The 19,761-nt window shown below is 41.2% G+C and overlaps 1 protein-coding gene across 1 annotated transcript; it reads left to right on the top strand.

The window, feature by feature from the left end:
- Window positions 1-10,053: 10,053 nt before the first annotated feature.
- Window positions 10,054-14,470, top strand: PPP1R3C (protein phosphatase 1 regulatory subunit 3C). Its single transcript, XM_028098732.2, has 2 exons — window positions 10,054-10,159; window positions 12,141-14,470. The coding sequence occupies exons 1-2, from the start codon at window positions 10,146-10,148 to the stop codon at window positions 13,078-13,080; spliced, it is 954 nt and encodes a 317-aa protein (XP_027954533.1). The 5' UTR covers window positions 10,054-10,145; the 3' UTR covers window positions 13,081-14,470.
- Window positions 14,471-19,761: the final 5,291 nt, after the last annotated feature.

A 19,761-nucleotide genomic window follows, 5' to 3' on the forward strand; every position in this document is an offset into this window, starting at 1 on the left:
TTCTTCAGAAAGAAAAAGAAAACCTCTTCTAATCACTAATGGAGCTCTAAAACTCTGTAACAGTGAAAGCTCAATGTATACAAGAAAGCAAGACCTAATGCTTTTTTGCTCAACGTTAGCACTTTCCACTACACGAGAGGGTTTTTGATAGGAAAAGTGAAGGAATTTTGAAGTATTTTGTCTTCCTATTGGTGGTGTCAAATAACTGTCAATTCTACCATGTGACTTAAAAGTTTAACAGTTGTTCATTTTAAAAAATTTAATACCTTACTCATAGAGTAAACAAGGCTTGGAGAAAGTGGGCTTTGAAATGTATTTTTAAAGTTGTGGCTGACATTCTAGAGGATTTACTATATTTCAGACAAAATATTAAAGCCCCAGTGAGAACAGCTGACTCATTGGGATCTGGGAAATTGTTTGCTCTTCCCAACTCCTCCTCCCTCCCCAGTTGGAACTTTTCACTACTTCCTAGGCATGTAGCAGCTAAACAAAAATAAGTCTTGGATACACACAAAGCCATAGCTTAGGCCAGATCTACTTTGACTCTACATGGGTAAGGGAGATGCTACAGCATTCTAGTTTAATAAAAGGGTATAAAGAGTTTTGAACATCTACTGGAGCCAGTAGTTATTAAGAGTTATGTCCAGAGTTGGCGGGGGTGGGGTACTGTGATGTGTTTGTGTGTATGTCTTGGGGGGTGGATGGCAAGAGGAGATGTTTTATTTTGTCACGTAAGAAAGGAAGTATTGTGGTATCTTATAAATCAGGGATCTGTTCTCAGTTTGAATTCCTTCTGTCAAAGGTACTTTTAAACTCCAATAACCACAATTCATAGCTGAATCCAGACACTAGATGACAGAGCAGAAAAATATCTGTCCCTAGACAAAATGAACCTGGTGAGTAAAGTGTGGTTAGACAGAGAGCTGCTGCATCCCACAGGCTTTTGAGTTTGCAAGCAAAGAATTAGAACGCAATGTCACAATGATTCAGAATGCTAAGATTTTGCAAAATATGGAACTGAAACTGGAGGTTGCACACCCCAGCCCAGACAGAGCAATGAGAACATGTACAGAGCATCAGACCCACCCACCACAGATGAACCCAGTCAGCCATGACCATGAAGGGACTTCTTCAGCTTTTTAGAAAGGAGGAACTAGAGATAGGGAAGAATAGAACTTAGGAGTATACATTGTATCAGTTCCCTCATACTCAAGGGATTGAGTCCTTGCCCCCGCGCTTTCCTATAAGCCCCGAGTCCTACAAGCCCCGAGTTAAAAAGAAAATTCTCCAAGTCACAAAAATGACAGTGCCCAGAGCAAGTTAGTCCCCTTGCAAAATTCCCTTTGCCGCTGCCTTATTTGCGCATGTTGCTGTGTTGTCAAAGCACTCAGTCCTCCTCCATAGAGGCATGAACTAAATAAATTTCTAGTATACATCCTTCCATTTTGCCCCCAAAATCCAGCTGCCCATTTATTGAATAATCAATTCTTCCTCTCTCTTTATTAGATATGCCCACCTGTATCATATATTAAATTCTCATATATAAGTAGGTCTATCATGGACTCTTTAATCTCACTGATCTGAAACTTTTTTTCCATGTGCCCAATGATTTACTTTTTATTTTCTTATTGAAGTGTAATTGACATAAAACATTATATTAGTTTCAGGTGTACAACATAATGATTTGATATTTGTATATATTGTAAAATGATCACAGTAAGTCTAGTTAACATCCATCACCATGCATAGTTACAGATATTTTTTTCTTCTGATGAGAACTTTTAATATTTACTCTCAGAAACTTCAAAAATACACAATAGAGTATTATTAACTATAGTTACCATATGTACACTACAACCCCATGACTTATTTTTGTAACTGGAAGCTTGTAGCTTTTGACCATCTTCACCTATTTCTCCCATCCCCCATGCCTCACTTTGGTAACCACCAATTTGTTCTTTGTATCTATGAGCTTCATTTTTCCCTCTTTTGTTCTTTTGATTCAACATATAAGCAAGATCATCCAGTATTTGTCTTTCTTTGTCTGACTTACTGACTTATTTCACTTAACGTAACACCCTCAAGGTCCATCCATGTTGTCACAAATGACAGGATTTCCTTCTTTTTTAATGGCTCAATAATACTGCATTGTGTGTGTGTGTGTGTGTGTGTGTGTGTGTGTGTGTGTGTGTGTGTGTACAACTTAGCCATCTTTATTTATCTGCACCTTGGTTGTTCCCTTATCTTGGCTATTGTAAATACTGCTGCAATGAACATGGGGTTGGGGTGCAGATATCTTTTCGAGTTAGTGTTTTCATTTTCTTCATATAAATACACAGAAGCAGAATTGCTGGATTATATGGTAGTTCTATTTTTAATTTTTTTTAAAGATTTTATATTTTATTTGAGAGAGAGAGAGAACGAGTGGGGAGAAGAGGGAGAAGCAGGCTCCCTGCTGAGCAAGGAGCCCGATGCGGGGCTTGATCCCAGGACCCTGGGATCATGACGTAGGCCGAAGGCAGCAGCCTAACCGACTGAGCCACCCAGGCACCCCTCTATTTTTAAATTTTTGAGGAACTTCCACACTGTTTTCTGGAGTGGCTGCATCAATTTACATTCCCATCAACAGTGCACAAGAGTTCCCTTTTCTTCCCATCCTCAGCAGTATGTGTGAGCTGGTATCTCATTGTGGTTTTGATTTGCATTTCCCTGATGATGAGTGATAGTGAACACTTTCTCACGTACCTTTTGGCCATTTGTATGTCCTCTGTGCAAAAATGTCTCTTCATATCCTCAGCCCATTTTTAAGTGTTTTTGTTGTTTTGTTTCGTTTTTAACAATTGATTTGTATGAGTTTTCATGCATTTTGGATATTAACCCCTTATATATATCACACTTGCAAATATTTCCTCTCATTTGGTAGGTTGCCTTTTCATTGTGCTGGTTTCCTTTGCTGTGCGGAAGCTTTTTAGTTTGATGTCATCTCACTTGTTTATTTTCGTTTCTTGCCTTTGCTTTTTCTATCAAATCCAAAACCAAAAATCATTTCCAAGACTGATGTCAGGAGGCTTACTACGTTTCCTTTGGTTTTATGGTTTCAGGTCTTACATTCACAGCTTTAATCAATTTTGAGTTAATTTTTGTCCATGGTGTAAGGTAGTGGTCCAGTTCATTCTTTTACACGTGACTGTTCAGTTTTCCCAACACCATTTATTATAGACACTGTCCTTTCTCCATTATGTATTCTTGGCTTGTCATAAATTAATTGGCTATATATATATATATATATATATGCCTTTATTTCTTGTCTCTCTATTCTGTACTGTTGATCCATGTGTCTGTTTTTATGCCAGTACCATACTGTTTTGATTACTATATTATAATGTAGTTTGAAATCAGTGAGTGTGATGCCTCCAGCTTTGTTCTCCTTTTTTAAAAGATTTTACTTATTTATTTGTCAGAGAGAGAGCGCACACAGGGGAACAGCAGGCAGAGGGAGAAGCAGGCTCCCCGCGGAGCAGGGAGCCCCATGAGGGGCTCGATCCCAGAACCCTGGGATCATGACCTGAGCTGAAGGCAGATGCTTAACTGACTGAGCCACTCAGGTGTCCTGTTCTTCTTTCTCAAGATTACTTTGGCTATTTGCTTTTTTTTTTTTTTTTTTTTTTGTGGTTTAACACTAATTTTAGAAGTATCCTATTTCTGTGAGAAATACCATTGGAATTTTGATAGGGGTTGTATTGAATCTGTAGGTTGCTTTGGGTAGTATGAACATTTTAACAAAATTAATTCTTCCAGTCCATGAGCACAGGATATCTTTCCACTTTTTTGTGTCTTCTTCAATTTCTTTCATCAATGTCTTAGAGTTTTCACTGAACAGGTCTTTCATTCCTCTGGTTAAAGTTATTCTCAGGTATTTTATTCTTATTATTCTTTTTATTCTTGTAATTATAAATGGGATTGCTTTCTTAATTTCTTTTTCTTATAGTTTATTAGTGTATAGAAATGCAATGGATTTTTGAATATTGATTTTGTGCCCCGCAACTTTACTGAATTCATTTATTAGTTCTAGCAGTTTTTTTTTGATCTTTAGGGCTTTCTACATATAATATCATGTCATCTGCAAATAGTGACAGCTTTATTTCTTCCTTTTTTGATCTGGATAGCCTCTATTTTGATCTAATTATTCATGCACCGATATCAAATTTAAAAAACACCGTATATTTATAATAAATTTTTAGCTGATAGAGCTAGTACATCCTCATTATTATGATTTTTTTCAGAATATTCCTTTCCATTTTGGTGTTTTTTATGTTGATGTTTCCTATTTATTTTTAAAAAATTTTTATTGTTATGTTAATCACCATACATTACATCATTAGTTTTTGATGTAGTGTTCCATGATTCATTGTTTGCGTATAACACCCAGTGCTCCACGCAGAACGTGCCCTCTTTAATACCCATCACTAGGCTAACCCATCCTCCCACCCCCCCTCCCCTCTAGAACCCTCAGTTTGTTTTTCAGAGTCCATCGTTTCTCATGGTTGGTCTCCCCCTCCGATTTCCCCCCCTTCATTCTTTCCCTCCTGCTACCTTCTTTTTTTTTTTTTTTAACATATGTTGTATTATTTGTTTCAGAGGTACAGATCTGCGATTCAACAGTCCTGCACAATTCACAGCGCTCACCATAGCACATACCTTCCCCAATGTCTATCACCCAGCCACCCCATCCCTCCCACCCCCCACCACTCCAGCAACCCTCAGTTTGTTTCCTGAGATTAAGAATTCTTCATATCAGTGAGGTCATATGATACTGATGTTTCCTATTTAGTACATTTTGGCTAGTTCCTATCCACCCCCTGCACAACTATCCCCTCTCTCATCTTCCATAATATCCATATTCAAGCCTTTTAAAATACCCTTCAGTGGTGGCTTAAAGATTTTTTCCCCATAGGTCCTTTCTAACATATTTTCCTTCACCGTAATCCTTCAGTGAATATGGAGAACCTGAAGCAACCTGGAGATGTAACTACCTACAAAAGAGCATGATTTCTTCTTTATGGCCAGATTTCATTCTTTGCTCATTTCCTTGTTCTGCACTCAGATCTCTAATTTTTTTTTCAAGACAGTTCAGGGGATTTTCTTTTTCTTATAACAGTTAAGGTTCTCTTTCCTTTGGCCCTTCCCCCAATACCCTCCTCCCCCGCCCCTCCCTGCAGCTAGAATCCTCACTTCTAGCCAGATTGCTCTCCCTGCAGTCACCCTACATGTCCTGGTCCTCTTTGGCTATCCTAGCTCCCAGAGGGCTCTCCTTTCTCTCAAGTTCTGATGGACATATAGCAAAAGTATATAATGTTCATATAACCCCTTTTCCACTTAGCCAACCTGGTATGGTTACTGGTCTTTTTTACCTCTATGTCTTTCTTCCCAACAGATTACTAGAGAGGCCAAGTGTATTATCTTTTATTTGTTCCCCTCTTCTTCTTCACCCCACCAGAGATACCACACAAGTCTGAGGTGGTGTTCTGCACTTTAACCATTTTAACCACTGTTTCTTTAATCACCGTTACTGTTGGCAACAATTATGCCTTCACACCTGCACCCAGATTGTTCTCTCACAGGGATGTTTTAAACGTGGGGTATGAGGTGAACCCAGTTTAGAGGTTTATTGAGTGTTGACTCCTCTTTGGAGAGAGCCTGTTTTCCTGATTTCTATTTTAAAACTTTAGAGAGATGGCTTTCATGGCATCAGTCAGCACCAGGGGGCAGGAGAGAAAGCAGCATGAATGGAAACAAGCACAAACTCAAAAGGACTGTGTGAGTAAACGGCGTAAGTATGTGAAAGCCTCCAACATAGTTCTTGGTACCTAGTAGGTAGGCTATATATGCTAGTTGAATCTGAAAGTTTTTTTTCTTTTTAAAGATTTTATTTATTTATTTGTCAGAGCACAAGCAGGGGAAGCCACAGGCAGAGCAGGCGGAGGGAGAAGCAGGCTCCCTGCTGAGCAGGGAGCCTGATGCGGGGCTCCATCCCAGGACCCTGGTACCATGACCTGAGCCGAAGGCAGATGCTTAACTGACTGAGCCACCCAGGTGTCCCAAATCTGAAAGTTTTAAAATCCTTTAAAAATGATTTCTTAGTAAAGAAAAGGAATGGCCTTGGGTGTCCTAACCCAGGCCCCGGGGGGCCAACTCAACAGCCAGTAGGAAGCTGCAAAACTAACTCTGGGACAGGATCTTACTGTCTACACCCCTCATAATATCCAAGGCCTCCTATCAACTGATAGTAGTCACTGGCTCACGGATGGCCACCTTCTGTGGTACCAGGTACTCTTCCTGGAAGGCCCAGTTATGCAAATAAAAACTTGCTCTACTTTAAATACCTCCATCTTCCTTCAGGAAGAAGGCACAGGGCCAGAGCATGACTGTCAACAAATCATAACCCAAACCTATGCTGCCCAGGAGGATCCAGAACGGACTTTATTTTCTGATAGGAGCTCGTTTGTTGAACAGGGCACCAGAAAGACTGGATATGCTGTGGTCTCTTTATATGAAACAATAGAGAGTAACCCCTCCCACCTGGGTCAAGCACCAAAGTGGCCGAGCTGAGGGTCCTCACCTGAGCTTTAGAGCTCAGTAAGGGCAAAAGAATCAATATATATACTGACTCCAAATATGCCTTCCTGGTTTTACATGCCCATGGTACAATATGGAAAGAGACATTTTCTAACTGCTTCAGGTTCTCCAATCAAGTATAAATCACGTGGCATCTACAAGCCATACATCAACCCCCAGAAGTAGCAGTTATACATTGCAAGAGGCACCAAAAAGGAACGGATGAAGTATCTGAAGGGAATAGATTGGGAGATTCTGCAACAAAATCAGCCACCAGGTCAACTACCCCTATGGTTGCCCCCCTAGTCTGGGATGGCTCCATAACCCAGGAAAGATCCCACTCTTCAGCTGAGGAAAGACAATGGGCAACAGAACAGGGATATACTAGTCTTGAAGCACCTTTCGCCTGCCCTCTCCTCACAGTATGTGGAGAGTTCACTCAAACATCCTCTGTCTCTTGCTGGACTCCTGGCTGTACTCGGGCTTGTACTGTGCTTTGGGCCTTGCCTCCTAAATACCCTAACCCACTTTATATCTTCCAGAATAAAGGTCATCAAACTCCAAATGGTGGTGGTTCAGATGGAGCCTCACGTGGAAGTGAAACCAGACATCTACAGGGGACCCCTTGATAGAACAGGATGAGAGGAACCCTGACTGCTGCCCCATCCAACACCTCTGACCAGCAGGAAGTAGCTACGATTGGTTGTCACCCTTTTCCTCTAACAGCAGTTAGGGTTACCTCTTCAGAGGGGGGAATGATGAAAGATAGTTGGAAGGCAGGCAGGGAGGGACAAGCCCCCCCTCAAGGGGAAACCACCCTTAAGAGGATTTTATACCACCCTAGAAGGAGTCCTCCACCCTTTCCCGTATGATAGATAGGTGACAAATCTGATTGGATGACACGCGCAGGGACGGTTAGTCAGATTAAAACAGCCCACCAACAAGTCCATAAAACCCCCTAGTCTTAGAAACTCCAGTTGGAACCCCTTCGGGTCCCCTCTCTCCTCAGGAGCTTTGTACTATCACTTTGCTATTGCTCAATGAACCTTGCTTTGCTGCCCACCAAAAAGAAAAGAAAAAGATTTCTCGGTTACAGAGGAAGTCCCTGTTCGTTGTAGAAAAATTAAAAAATACAAAGAAGTAAAATGGCAAACAAATTTTTAGTTACTCATAATCTCACCATCCAAAAATAAGCACTATTAACATTTTGGTAGAGCTTATTCTATTTTCTATGCATGCACATTTTTCCTCTAAAATGGGATCACAATACAATCTTATTATTTTATGTTTCTCCATAACTTGAATTGGTAATATCCACTTTTTTAGTTCAACATGTGATCATGAATAGAGTCAAAAACTCCACCCAGTGTTCTTTCTAGTTTTGGCTCTGACCTAACCAGTCCCTGGCAAGCAGCTCAGCTTCTCTGAGTTTTAGATTCTTTGTGAAAAAAAAGACTTTGAAGCCAGTGATACCTAAGGCACCTTCCACCCCTATCATTCTAATTGTTGATGGGTAATTAAAGGAAGACAATATGGTACAATGGTTGTCGCTCTGGCATCAGCCAGGTTTTAATCCCAGCTCCTTTTATGAGATCCTGAGCAGATTTCTTGACCTCTCAGTGCCTCAGTTTCCTTATCTCTAAAATGGGATTAATAATAGTACACACCACCTAGGGTTGTTCTGAAAAACAAATAGGTAAGACACATACAACTCTTAGAATAGTGTTTGGCACATAGTAAAGGCCCAATAAGCAGTAGCTATTTATCAGTATAATAGCTCAGGCACTGGCCACCTGTGGTAAAGGAATAATAACTAAAACTGAGGGACAGAGTACTGATTTGAGAACCACCAGGGGTTGAACACATGCACTGGACACCGTGCTAAGTTTTCTCATCAGCACAGTTTTATGTAATCCTCAGAACAACTTCACTTTCTCCACTTTAACTGTGAGGACGTTGAGGCTACAACTTGCTTAGATTCATGTAGCTTGTTTAAGTGTCAAACCCAGAGACTATGTCACTTTCAGCCAGTTTTGGTTGGGCTGAGGGGCTAGAAGATCTACTACTAGTTGGATCTTTCCTTTCAAAAATCAAACCCAAGCATTAAGTACCTTCCCTGGTGATACTCAGCATGGGTGTCTTTCTCTTTAGTAACTGTATTTTAAAAATTCCAGTGTTTGAGAGTAACTTAAAAGACATAGGGATTTTTTTTTTTACATTTTACATTGTACATTTTGTACATTTTAATTGACTAGTGGATACCGAAGTTAACAGAGGAGAGCTAGGACGTGGGTTTTAGAAAAATAATTTATACTCGACTTAGAAATTTATGGTTGTAACTGATGGTCTAAAAACTCCCCAAACTAAACAAAGTAAGGAGACCTCAGCAAAAGTAACTGGTTTGGGAGAGTCATTAAATTTACAGGGAGATATTTTAACATTTTGGTTTCCACCTTACTGCCAAAGGACGTCAGAACTGAGCTGAGGGATTTGGATTGACCACTGGCTCTATGACTGACCATCCACGTGAGCAAAAAAGGCCATTTCATTTCTGGCTTTAGTTTTCTCTTCCAAGGAGAAAAACTGAAAAATAGATCGAAATACAAAGCGTCTTTTAATCAAATGCCACATCACCCGTCTAAGGGTCTAGCATGCTTTATTAACATGTTAGAGAACTTGGTAACTCTGTGATGCATTTTTGGATTCACCCTAATTAAAAAATATGCAGCCAGAGGCACCTGGGTGGCTCAGTGGTTAAGCGTCTGCCCTCGGCTCAGGTCCTGATCCCAGAGTCCTGGAATCGAGCCCCGCATTGGGCTCCGAGTTCAGAGGGAAGTCTGCTTCTCCCTCTTCCATTCCCTTGCTTGTGTTCCTTCTCTGCTGTCTCTCTGTCAAATAAATAAATAAATAAATAAATCTTTAAAAAAAATATGCAGCCAACCTCTGATTGCTTAGGCTAAGGCGATGGAGAAGATGAGTGGATGCATCAAGCAGTGAACGATATAAACATTTCGAATATGATATACATTTGGAAGGACCCACAACTCTCTGCTCTTCGGTTTAACTGTGTACAGACGCCTCAAGACGCAAAAGGCATCTCCTTTCCTGTAGCCCCACTGAGCTGGCACCCAGCCCGGGCGAGCTCTGCTGCTCTCTCTCCTGGCCTGCAGCCGCTACGTGCTTCGCGATGCGGCCTCCACGCCCCCGTCGCCCAGGGTTCGCGTTACGAAGCTCCGACCAGCTGCTGGCCGAGTCTGGGAGCACTCCCCGGCGCACCACCGAGGTCACGTTCCCCGGGCGAGGGCTCGCGCCCTAGCCGGGCGCTGGTTGGTCGCGCCGCGGGGCCAGCAGCCCGGTGATTGGTCCGAGAGACTGGTTCACGTGGTCCGGGGCAGATAACCGGCCTCTCCCGCACGTCACCAGCAATCGGCTGGAGCTCCAGCCGAACCAGGCCGGCGGGAATCCCGGTGCGAACTCGCGCAAACAACCGAGAGCCGGCTCTCAACGGTCCGCCGCCGCCTCTCTGCCTAATGAGCTGCACCAGGTAGGTTCACCGCAGACTCCCCGCCCCAGAGCAGAGGGGAGCGCACAACTGCAGGGAGATTGGGTGGCGTGGTCCTTCGGGCATCACTGCAAATGGAGACCCCGGAGGACGGTAAGCTGGCTGACTGCAGAATTGAATCTGGTCCCGGGGAAGCCTCGGATTGTGGAGATTTGCTCTGCGCTTCTTAGCCACAGTTTATTTTGGTAATTAGCATCCCAAACCAGAAACTCTTGAACGTGAGTCAGCTTTAGTTCTGATTCCCTCTTGGATTCCGACTGTTTTCTCTTGATCCACACAAATGTCCCAAGAACTGGGGCAGCTTGTGGGAACAGCACCTTGACCTTGCTGGTTGGGTAGTTTAGCCTGGGGGAAAAACTGCAGTACGGTGTTCTGCATTCTTTCGCCCTCCTGCACCTTTCTTATCACGGTTTGCCATAGTAAACTCAGTCGTGAAGTTTGAGCAAATGATTTTTTAACTCTTGGCCAGGACTTAAAATTCCAGGGAAACTGCCAGATCCTTAAACTGTCTTTCTGTAAGTGCAAAAAGTAAAAATGCAAAACAAAACCACAAAACAAAAAAACCTTCCATAAAACTACTTTAAATAGCTTCTCCAGACATGACTTACTTAGCAGAAGACTTCTCTAAAAATCCTGCCTGTTAACTATTATTAGATTCACAAATATAGCTGTAGCTTTCATTTGTTTGTTCTAAGTTTGTAGGCCTCCCAGAAAAATCCCAGGACTAATAAAGTAAATTCTGTGAACGTTCTTGTATTACCTGTTTTGTGTGGTGATGACCATTTATTTGCCTATGTGCTTAGAGCTGCTGTGAAGTTACTGAAGACAGATTGAAAAATGTCATGTACAGTATACACATACCTCCTATCTGCACGGAGAGGATGGGAGAAAAATCCATAAGCTTGGGAATATGTATAGAGGGCTAAAGGCCAGGAAAAAAACCTGATGGACACTTCTGAATTTAATACTGCTGAGCATAGTTATATTTAAATTTTTAAATAGTTATTACTATCTTCCTAGTTATAAATATCCATTGCCAAACATTAGAAAATACCAAAAAAGTACAAAGACAAAAATAGATCATGAATGATCCTACTGCCCAGAGATAAGTAACTTTTTGGTGTATTTCCTATTAAGTGTTTCATAAATTCATATATACAATATATATTAAAAACAATTTTCAGGTAATCAGCTTTTTCCACCTAAATGTGTGTCATGAATATTTTTCTGTAAGTGCATGAACTGGTGACATGCATTTCAGTTGGTTATTTGTGAAAAATGAGGACGAACACAATAAAGTGCAAAGCTAATCCTCTGACTTCATTCTTTCCAGCTCTCTCACTCTCAAAACTGTTCCATGAGAGTTTTATTGATATTTTTTTTCTTTTTCAAGTGGATTACCTTTCCAGAGAAGTGTAATCAATTTAACAGCAAAATCAGCAGAGCATCCAGAGGGAGCACAGAGTCTGGAATCATGGTTCTGGAACCTGTCTGGTCATTAGAATCACCTGGGAAGCCCCTGTCCCCAGCCCCCAGAGGTTCTGCCTCAGTGGCTTTAAGTCCCAGGAATTGGCTTTAAAGAAGAATAAAGAAAACCAACTCTCCAGGTCATTGTGACTAGACAGGTGTGAGAACCACTGGCTCAGAACAGAGCAAATGGTTCTTAGAGCTGTATTAGAGATGATCACATCCAGCCCTTTTATTTCTCAGATGGGGATACTGAGACCCCCAAGTGTCTTAAGCAGTTAACCCATGGCCTTGTAGTCTGTTAAGGGCATAGCGAGACACAGGATGCAAATCTGATCGTCTAATACTGCTTTCTTTTACTATATATGAAAACACATCCCTGGTGCTTACTGTGCTAGTTATAGTTAAGTCAATACAAAAATAGTACATGTATATTTGGAACCTGGGGAAGAGCATTCCAGGTCCAGGTGATAACCCCTCTTCTTTTGTATTCCAGAATGATCCAGGTTTTAGATCCGAGGCCTTTGACAAGTTCAGTCATGCCAGTGGATGTGGCCATGAGGCTCTGCTTGGCTCATTCGCCACCTCTGAAGAGTTTCCTGGGCCCTTATGATGACCTCCAACGAAGAAATTTTGTGAACAAATTAAAGCCTCTGAAACCGTGTCTCAATAGAAAACAGGAAGCCAAATCACCGAATGAGTGGAAGCATTCACACGACCAAGCCAAGAAGCGGGTTGTGTTTGCTGACTCCAAGGGGCTGTCTCTCACCGCCATCCACGTCTTCTCGGACCTCCCAGAAGAACCAGTGTGGGATCTCCAGTTTGACCTCTTGGACCTTAATGATATCTCCTCTGGCTTAAAACTCCATGAGGAGAAAAACTTGATTTTAGATTTTCCCCAGCCTTCAACTGATTACTTAAGTTTTCGGAACCACTTTCAGAAGAATTTTGTCTGTCTGGAGAACTGCTCTTTGCAAGAGCGAACATTGACTGGAACTGTGAAAGTGAAAAACATGAGCTTTGAGAAGAAGGTTCAGATTCGTATCACTTTTGATACCTGGAAAAGCTACACTGATGTGGACTGTGTCTATATGAAAAATGTGTATGGTGGCTCAGATAGTGACACCTTCTCATTTGCCATTGACTTACCCTCTGTCATTCCAACAGAGGAGAAAATTGAGTTTTGCATTTCTTACCATGCTAATGGGCAGGTCTTCTGGGACAACAACGAGGGTCAGAATTACAGAATTGTCCATGTGCAATGGAAACCTGATGGAGTGCAGACACAGACAGCATCTCAGGACTGTGCATTCTACCAGGTGCCCCCCAAGACTGAGTCAGAGTCATCCATCTTTGGCAGTCCAAGGCTGGCCAGTGGGCTTTTCCCAGAATGGCAGAGTTGGGGGAGAATGGAGAACTTGGCCTCTTATCGATGATTAAGTAACCTAGGGACTGGTTTTGATCTGCCATATTTCCAATGTAATTCTAGGTCTGTATTGCTCAATATTAGGAAGTTTTTGCTACTTTCCTTCATTAAGTGTAGTTTTGAGCTTTTGAGACCTGGCTACAAAAAGATAGCCACTTGAGAATTTATTGTTGAGGTCTATACGATGATACTGCCCAATTTTGCTTTGGAGGATCAAGTAACAGCCTGGAACCCTCTTTTTGTAAAAAAAAAATAATAATAATAATACTGTTTCAAGGCCCTTTCTCCTTCCCTCTCAATTCACTAGCTTTCACGTTGGGCAAGGAAAGGTTGAGAAAGGACAGTTGATGGTGATGGCAAGCTGTTTTAATGGTATGAGGAATGTCTGACAAGTGCACACAAAGGGCTCCGCAGCTCAAGTTAGAGTAGGAGCAGTCTGATACTTCGCTGTTGGTGAGAAAATGTAAGGTTACTTTGTGTTTTTAAGTTGGTTTTACAGTTCTCTCCTAAGGAAATCATTTGTGTGGGGGGGAGGGAAGATTCCATTTTATATATTCTTGTGGAGAGAACCCAAACTTTAGAGGTGTTGGGTGGTATTGGGGAAAGGTGAATTATAACTCTGGAGAATCAAGATTTTAAATGAGGCCTTTCTTTTCAAACATTTATGAAAAAGCATGATTTGGGGATAGTTTAAGCAAATCTGGCTTTGCAGTCCTCCTAAGTGATCTTGTTTGTGATCAAGGCGTCATGCTCAGGGACTCAGTACAAAGATTGCTCTTTGCAAGTGCCTTGATTAAGCCAGAATATCGTGTTGTTCCCAAATATCTGAAGGGTCATATGGTAACTCATGAGTGTTTGACTTTATAAGAAGGTCCACTCTGTATACTGGCATCCCTTTTGTAATACTGTTGTATCTTTGAGAGTGTTGCCAGTGTACACAACTTGCATCCTTCATATTGAAGGTGACTTATTTTTCTGCCATACTTTTTTAGATGTGATGTTGGAAGTGAGGACTGACACGGATTCTCAATTCAAGAATCCAGTACCTTGCACATAGAGGCAGCAATCTATTTTGTGCCTGTATTTGTCTTGTTTTAAGTCTTTCTACCAACTTCTTTGAAGTAAAAATATTTTTTTAATAGATGTGAATTGTTTGGATGTATTGTAATATAATATTTTGGGTTGTGCATAAATCCACTCTATAAGATATTAAGAACAGGAATCCTTGAATGTTTGCTTCTATCATCGTGCACATCCATTGAGAAGTGTTCAGAGAATGCAGTTAATTCTAACAAGTGTGATCTGCCATGCTGGAAAAGTACTATTGGAATAACTATGACAGTGTTTGAGCTTTAGCTATAGCACCAACAATTTTTCTACTCTAAATATTTCACTCTCCTATAGCTATCCTTTGTGAACTTCTCACTTTAAGAATAAAAGTGTTTGGTACAAGACCTGAGTTATGTTTCCTTTCTCAAAGCCACAGTCAAATAAACCATCAACTGAGATTCTCCTGTTTTAAGAACAACTGAGCAAAGATAGTTTGGACCAGGAACTGGATTCACCTGAGGGTATTCACATGGTTCCAGTCTCAATAGTGAGGACACTTCCTACTGCCTGACCACTAGGGCTAGGGTCCAGGAACAGTGACTTGAGCTGCTGTGACTGTCCCCCTGATTATCCCCATTTGTACTTAATGCTCATCATGTATACTCTCTGCTGGGTCAGGGTTCTCTTGGGGGCCACTCATCAGCTTTAAAATCGGGGAGGAGATTGTGTGGGAAGAGCTGGAATGGGCTTCTACCCCAGCACCTTCCTGAAGGGGCAAAGATTGGAGCCGCACAGAGGGCATAAGGAGGGGGCAATGGGCACCAGTCCTGGACTGAAAGGAGAGAGTAGGCTCCCTGTAGTGAGAGGCAGCAGGTCTATGAAACTTAGTTGTAGTTCCAGTTCTTGTGTAAAATTCCAGAAAGGTGTAAAATTCCAGAAAGGGCTTCTGCATGGGTTATCTTAAACTTAAGGTGAAACGAATGACCAACCTACTGAAAAGGCCCAATTATAAAAAACAAATTTTGTATCATAAAATCCTTTTTATCAGAAGTTGTAAACTACAGGCCTGTAGGCTGTATCTGGCTACAGATGTATTTTGTTTGACACACAGTGTCTACAACCAGGATCTTAGCCTGGATAGGAAGAATTCTAGGGGTGGTTCTAGTACCTAAAGAAGTACTGCATAGCACACCCAAAATTACATCCTGTACAACCTGATCAAGATGAGTATGGCCTTGAAAATGTAAAAATTAAAGTCTTAGATTACTCCCCACCCAAATTCCTCCACGACAAAACACCTGAAAATGCTAGATAAAATATTTTTGAATTATATTTTAATATAATAATAATATATTTTAAAAGCATTGCTGAGCTGGGAAGAAAGGAAGGATGGCCTTAAAGGCCTCCTCTGCCCCCTAAATAAAAAGCAAAAGCAGGACCCCAGAAAGTAAATGTATACTGAAGCTGGCAGCTGTCCTGAAGTCACTTGCTAATCTGGTGGTGACCAACTGGTCCTGGTGACCAACATTAGTCCTTAACATCTATGGCTGCTAAGGGGCCAGAAATGAAGGTTAGTGTCCATTAAGCTGGGAAGTGGTCACAGTGAATATCTAGCATGGCTAGGACCAAGAAGGACACAACCTCATTAAGAAAAAAATATAACCCTTCTTACAAAGAAATTCAAGTAGGAAAGATGCCTGTACCTCTGGGTAGAAGGAAAAAACAAACTCCTCTTAAAATTCATAACCACAATTTGGCCCTCACATGGATTTGCAATCTGAATTCACGTTCCTTGTATTCTGAAAAATCTCAAACCAAAAATTCATTAAAAATGATCCCTGGTTGGGCGCCTGGGTGGCTCAGTTGGTTAAGCGACTGCCTTCAGCTCGGATCATGATCCTGGAGTCCTGGGATCGAGTCCCGCATCGGGCTCCCTGCTCGGCAGGGGGGTCTGCTTCTCCCTCTGACCCTTTTCCCTCTCGTGCTCTCTCTCTTTCTCTCTCTCTCAAATAAATAAATAAAATCTTAAAAAAAAAAAATCCCTGGTTGCAGTACCCACAGGTGCTCAGTAGAAGCAAACACAAGTACGCTCTAAAAATGTGCCTTTAATCTAAGCCCCAAAGAATTTTCATCAAACACGAATTCACAAAGAAATAAAAAGACAAGTCTTTGACAAGATGCATGAAAAAAAAGCTAAAAAAAAGAGAATTAAAGAATGTCATAATTATAGGTAATGCATAAATAAATATTAGGGCATTATGGACAACTTCATGCTAATAACTCGGAAAACTTAGATAAAGTGGAGAATTTCTAGACAAATGTGTTGTATCAAAATGGTTTCAAGAAGAAACAAAACCTGGCTAGTCCTATAAACATTTAAGATCAGTAATTAAAAATTGGTGGCTTAAAATTTACTCACAAACAAAATACCTGGTCCAGATATTTTTACAGGTGAGTTGTATCAAACATTTAAGGATCAAATATTTTTTTCAAAAGATTTATTTATTTGAGAGGGAGAGAGAGTGGGGGAGGGCCAGAGGGTGAGGACGAGGAGAGAGCACCTCCAGCAGATTCCCTGATAAGCACAGAGCCCGAGGTGGGCCTCGATCTCATGACCCTGAGATCATGACCCTGAGATCACGACCGGATGCTCAACTGACTGAGTCACCCAGGCACCCCTAGGATCAAATATATATATATTTTTAAAAGATTTTACTATTAGAGAGAGAGTGCAAAAGTGGCGGAAGGGGCAGAGGGACAACCAGACTCCCCGCTGGGTCTGACCTGGGGCTCAATCCCAGGACCCTAAGTTCATGACCTGAGCTAAAGTCAGATGTTTAACTGAGTAAGCCACCCAGGTGCCCCAGGATCAAATATTTCTAATTTTATATAAAATATTCCAGAATATAGGGGCACCTGGGTGGCTCAGTCGTTAAGCGTCTGCCTTCAGCTCAGATCATGATCCGAGTCCTGGGATCGAGCCCCGCATCAGGCTCCCAGCTCGTCAGGAAGCCTACTTCTCCCTCTCCCACTCCCCCTGCTTGTGTTCCCTCTCTCACTATGTTTCTCTCTGTCAAATAAATAAATAAAATCTTTAAAAAAATATTCCAGAATATATAAAAAAGAGGGAATATTCCTCAACTTATTAATGAGTTAGCATGACCTTGATACTGAAACCTACTGGGGACAGTAAAGTACAGCTGTAAGCCAATCTCACTTATTAACAGATACAAAAATTTACAAACAATAAATTATTAAAATGTATAAAAGATAATGTATTATGATCAAGTTGGGTTTATTCTAAGAATGAAAAATTGGTTTAATACTAGAACATCAATTACTATAGCCTGACACATAAATAGATTAAGGGAATAAAAATATACAGTCAGCCCAATAGATGTCAAAGAATGTTTATGAAATTTTACACCCTTAATGGAAAAAAGAGCCCTGAAACAAGGAATAAGGGAAATTTGGAAAAGGGTATCTACTGAAAATAAAAACAAAACCTACACACATCATATTATGGTTAATGTTGAAACTTCTTTTAAGATAAGTTCTTCTATCACGACCTCTCTTAAACATTGTGCTGGAAATCTGAGCCAGTGAAGTAAAGCAAGAAAGAAATAAATACAGGATTGGTAGGAAACAAAGAAAATTATCATTATTTACAGATAATATGTTTGCCTGCATAGAAAATCCAAAAGAATCTACTACTATTATTAGAATAAATATGAGAATCAGCAAGGTTGTTGGATATAAATTGTTGACAGTTAGCTTACAAAATGGCCCCAATGGTGCTGACCTTCTGAGATTCATACCCTTGCATAGTTTCCTCCCATGCTGTGCCAGAGTTGCTCTTGTGTAACCCATAGAATACAGCAGAAATTATGGCATGTTACGTCCAAGATTAGGCTATAAAAGACACTGTGGCATTCATTTTAGTTGCTTTCTCTCTCTCTCTCAGATTTGCTTGCACTAAGGGAAGTCAGTTACCTTGCAGCCCTATTGGGGTTGCCCATGTGGTGAGGAGCTGAGATCTCTTAAGAGCCTGGAAATGGATCCTCCATTCCCAGTCAAGCTTTCAGATGATTGCACTCTTGGCTGATACCTTGATTACAACCTAATGAGAAACCTTGAGCCAAAACTTCCCAGCTAAGTTGCTTCTGAATTTTTAACTTAAAGAAACTATGAGGGGCGCCTAAGGGGCTCAGTCGTTAAGCATCTGCCTAAGGCTCAGGTCATGATCCCAGGGTCCTGGGATTGAGCCCTGCATTGGGCTCCCTGCTCTGCAGGAAGCCTGCTTCTCCCTCTCCCACTCCCCCTGCTTGTGTTTCCTCTCTCGCAGTCTCTCTCTGTCAAATAAATAAATAAAATCTTAAAAAAAAAAAAAAGAAACTATGAGATAATAAATGTTTGTGGTTTTTAAAAAAGATTTTATTTATTTGAGAGAGAGAGCAAGAGCACAAGCAGGGGGAAGGGAGAGGAGAAGCAGACTCCCTGCTCACACGGGGCTTGATGTTGGGCTTCACACAGGGCTCTATCCCAGGACCCTGGGATCATGACCTGAGCTGAAGGCAGATGCTTAACCAAATGAGCCACCCAGGTGCCCCTAAATGTTTGTGGCTTTAAGCCACTAAGTTCGGGGTAATTTGTTACTCAGCAACAGATGACTAATACAAGGATCAATATCCAAAAGTGAACTGAGTATCAATCTATATATAAATGCAATAAACAGAAAAGGTAATTTTTGAAAAAAGAGAATATTTTACAATAGCAGGAATTATATAAAAAGTCTTTGGAATAAATATAACAGAAATTTAACAAGATGTTTAAGGAAAAATTATAAGTATATATTGAAAGGCAATGAAGAAATTTACAAATAAAAAGCTATTCCTTATTTGTGGCTAGGAACATTTAATATCATGAAGATGTTTATTATTTTATGCAAAGCCAGTCAAGACCAAGACATCAATAGTTTTTTTTTTTTAAAGGAATTTGACAAATTGCTTCTAAAATGTGTGTGGTGGGGCGCCTGGGTGGTTCAGTCGTTAAGCGTCTGCCTTCGGCTCAGGTCATGATCTCAGGGTCCTGGGATCAAGCCCCGCATCGGGCTCCCTGCTCCATGGGAAGCCTGCTTCTCCCTCTCCCGTTCCCCCTTCTTGTGTTCCCTCCCTCGCTGTGTCTCTCTCTCTCTCTCTCTGTCAAATAAATAAATGAAATCTTAAAAAAAAATAAAAAATAAAATGTGTGTGGAAGTAGAAAGAGCCCCAAGAAGAGTCAAGAATTTCCTGAAGATGGAGGTTGGGGTGGGGGGGGGACTTGCTGTAGCAAATACCAAGATGTCTTATAAAATTGCAGTGACTGTTACAATGGGATATAAGTTCAAGGTTAGACAAATTTCCGATGAAACAAATTAGAGTGCCCAGAAATCAGCCCACACAGAGATGAAGGCTTGGCTTGTGACTGAGCTGGGAATGGTTATTAATGGGAAAAGCAGGGACTTTACAATAATTGACACAGGAACAAATGGTTTTCCACATGTAAAACCATGAAACCAGGACCCTCCCAGGTGCTTTGCTCTAAAAACAGTTCCAGGGGCTTGAATAACTAAAGGGAGAAAGGGAAAGCTTTTAAAACTTTT

This window comes from Eumetopias jubatus, unplaced genomic scaffold (genome assembly GCF_037043125.1).
Source record: "Eumetopias jubatus isolate StellerSeaLion01/CBP00866 unplaced genomic scaffold, mEumJub1_p1.0 scaffold_17, whole genome shotgun sequence".
NCBI lineage: Eukaryota > Metazoa > Chordata > Mammalia > Carnivora > Otariidae > Eumetopias > Eumetopias jubatus.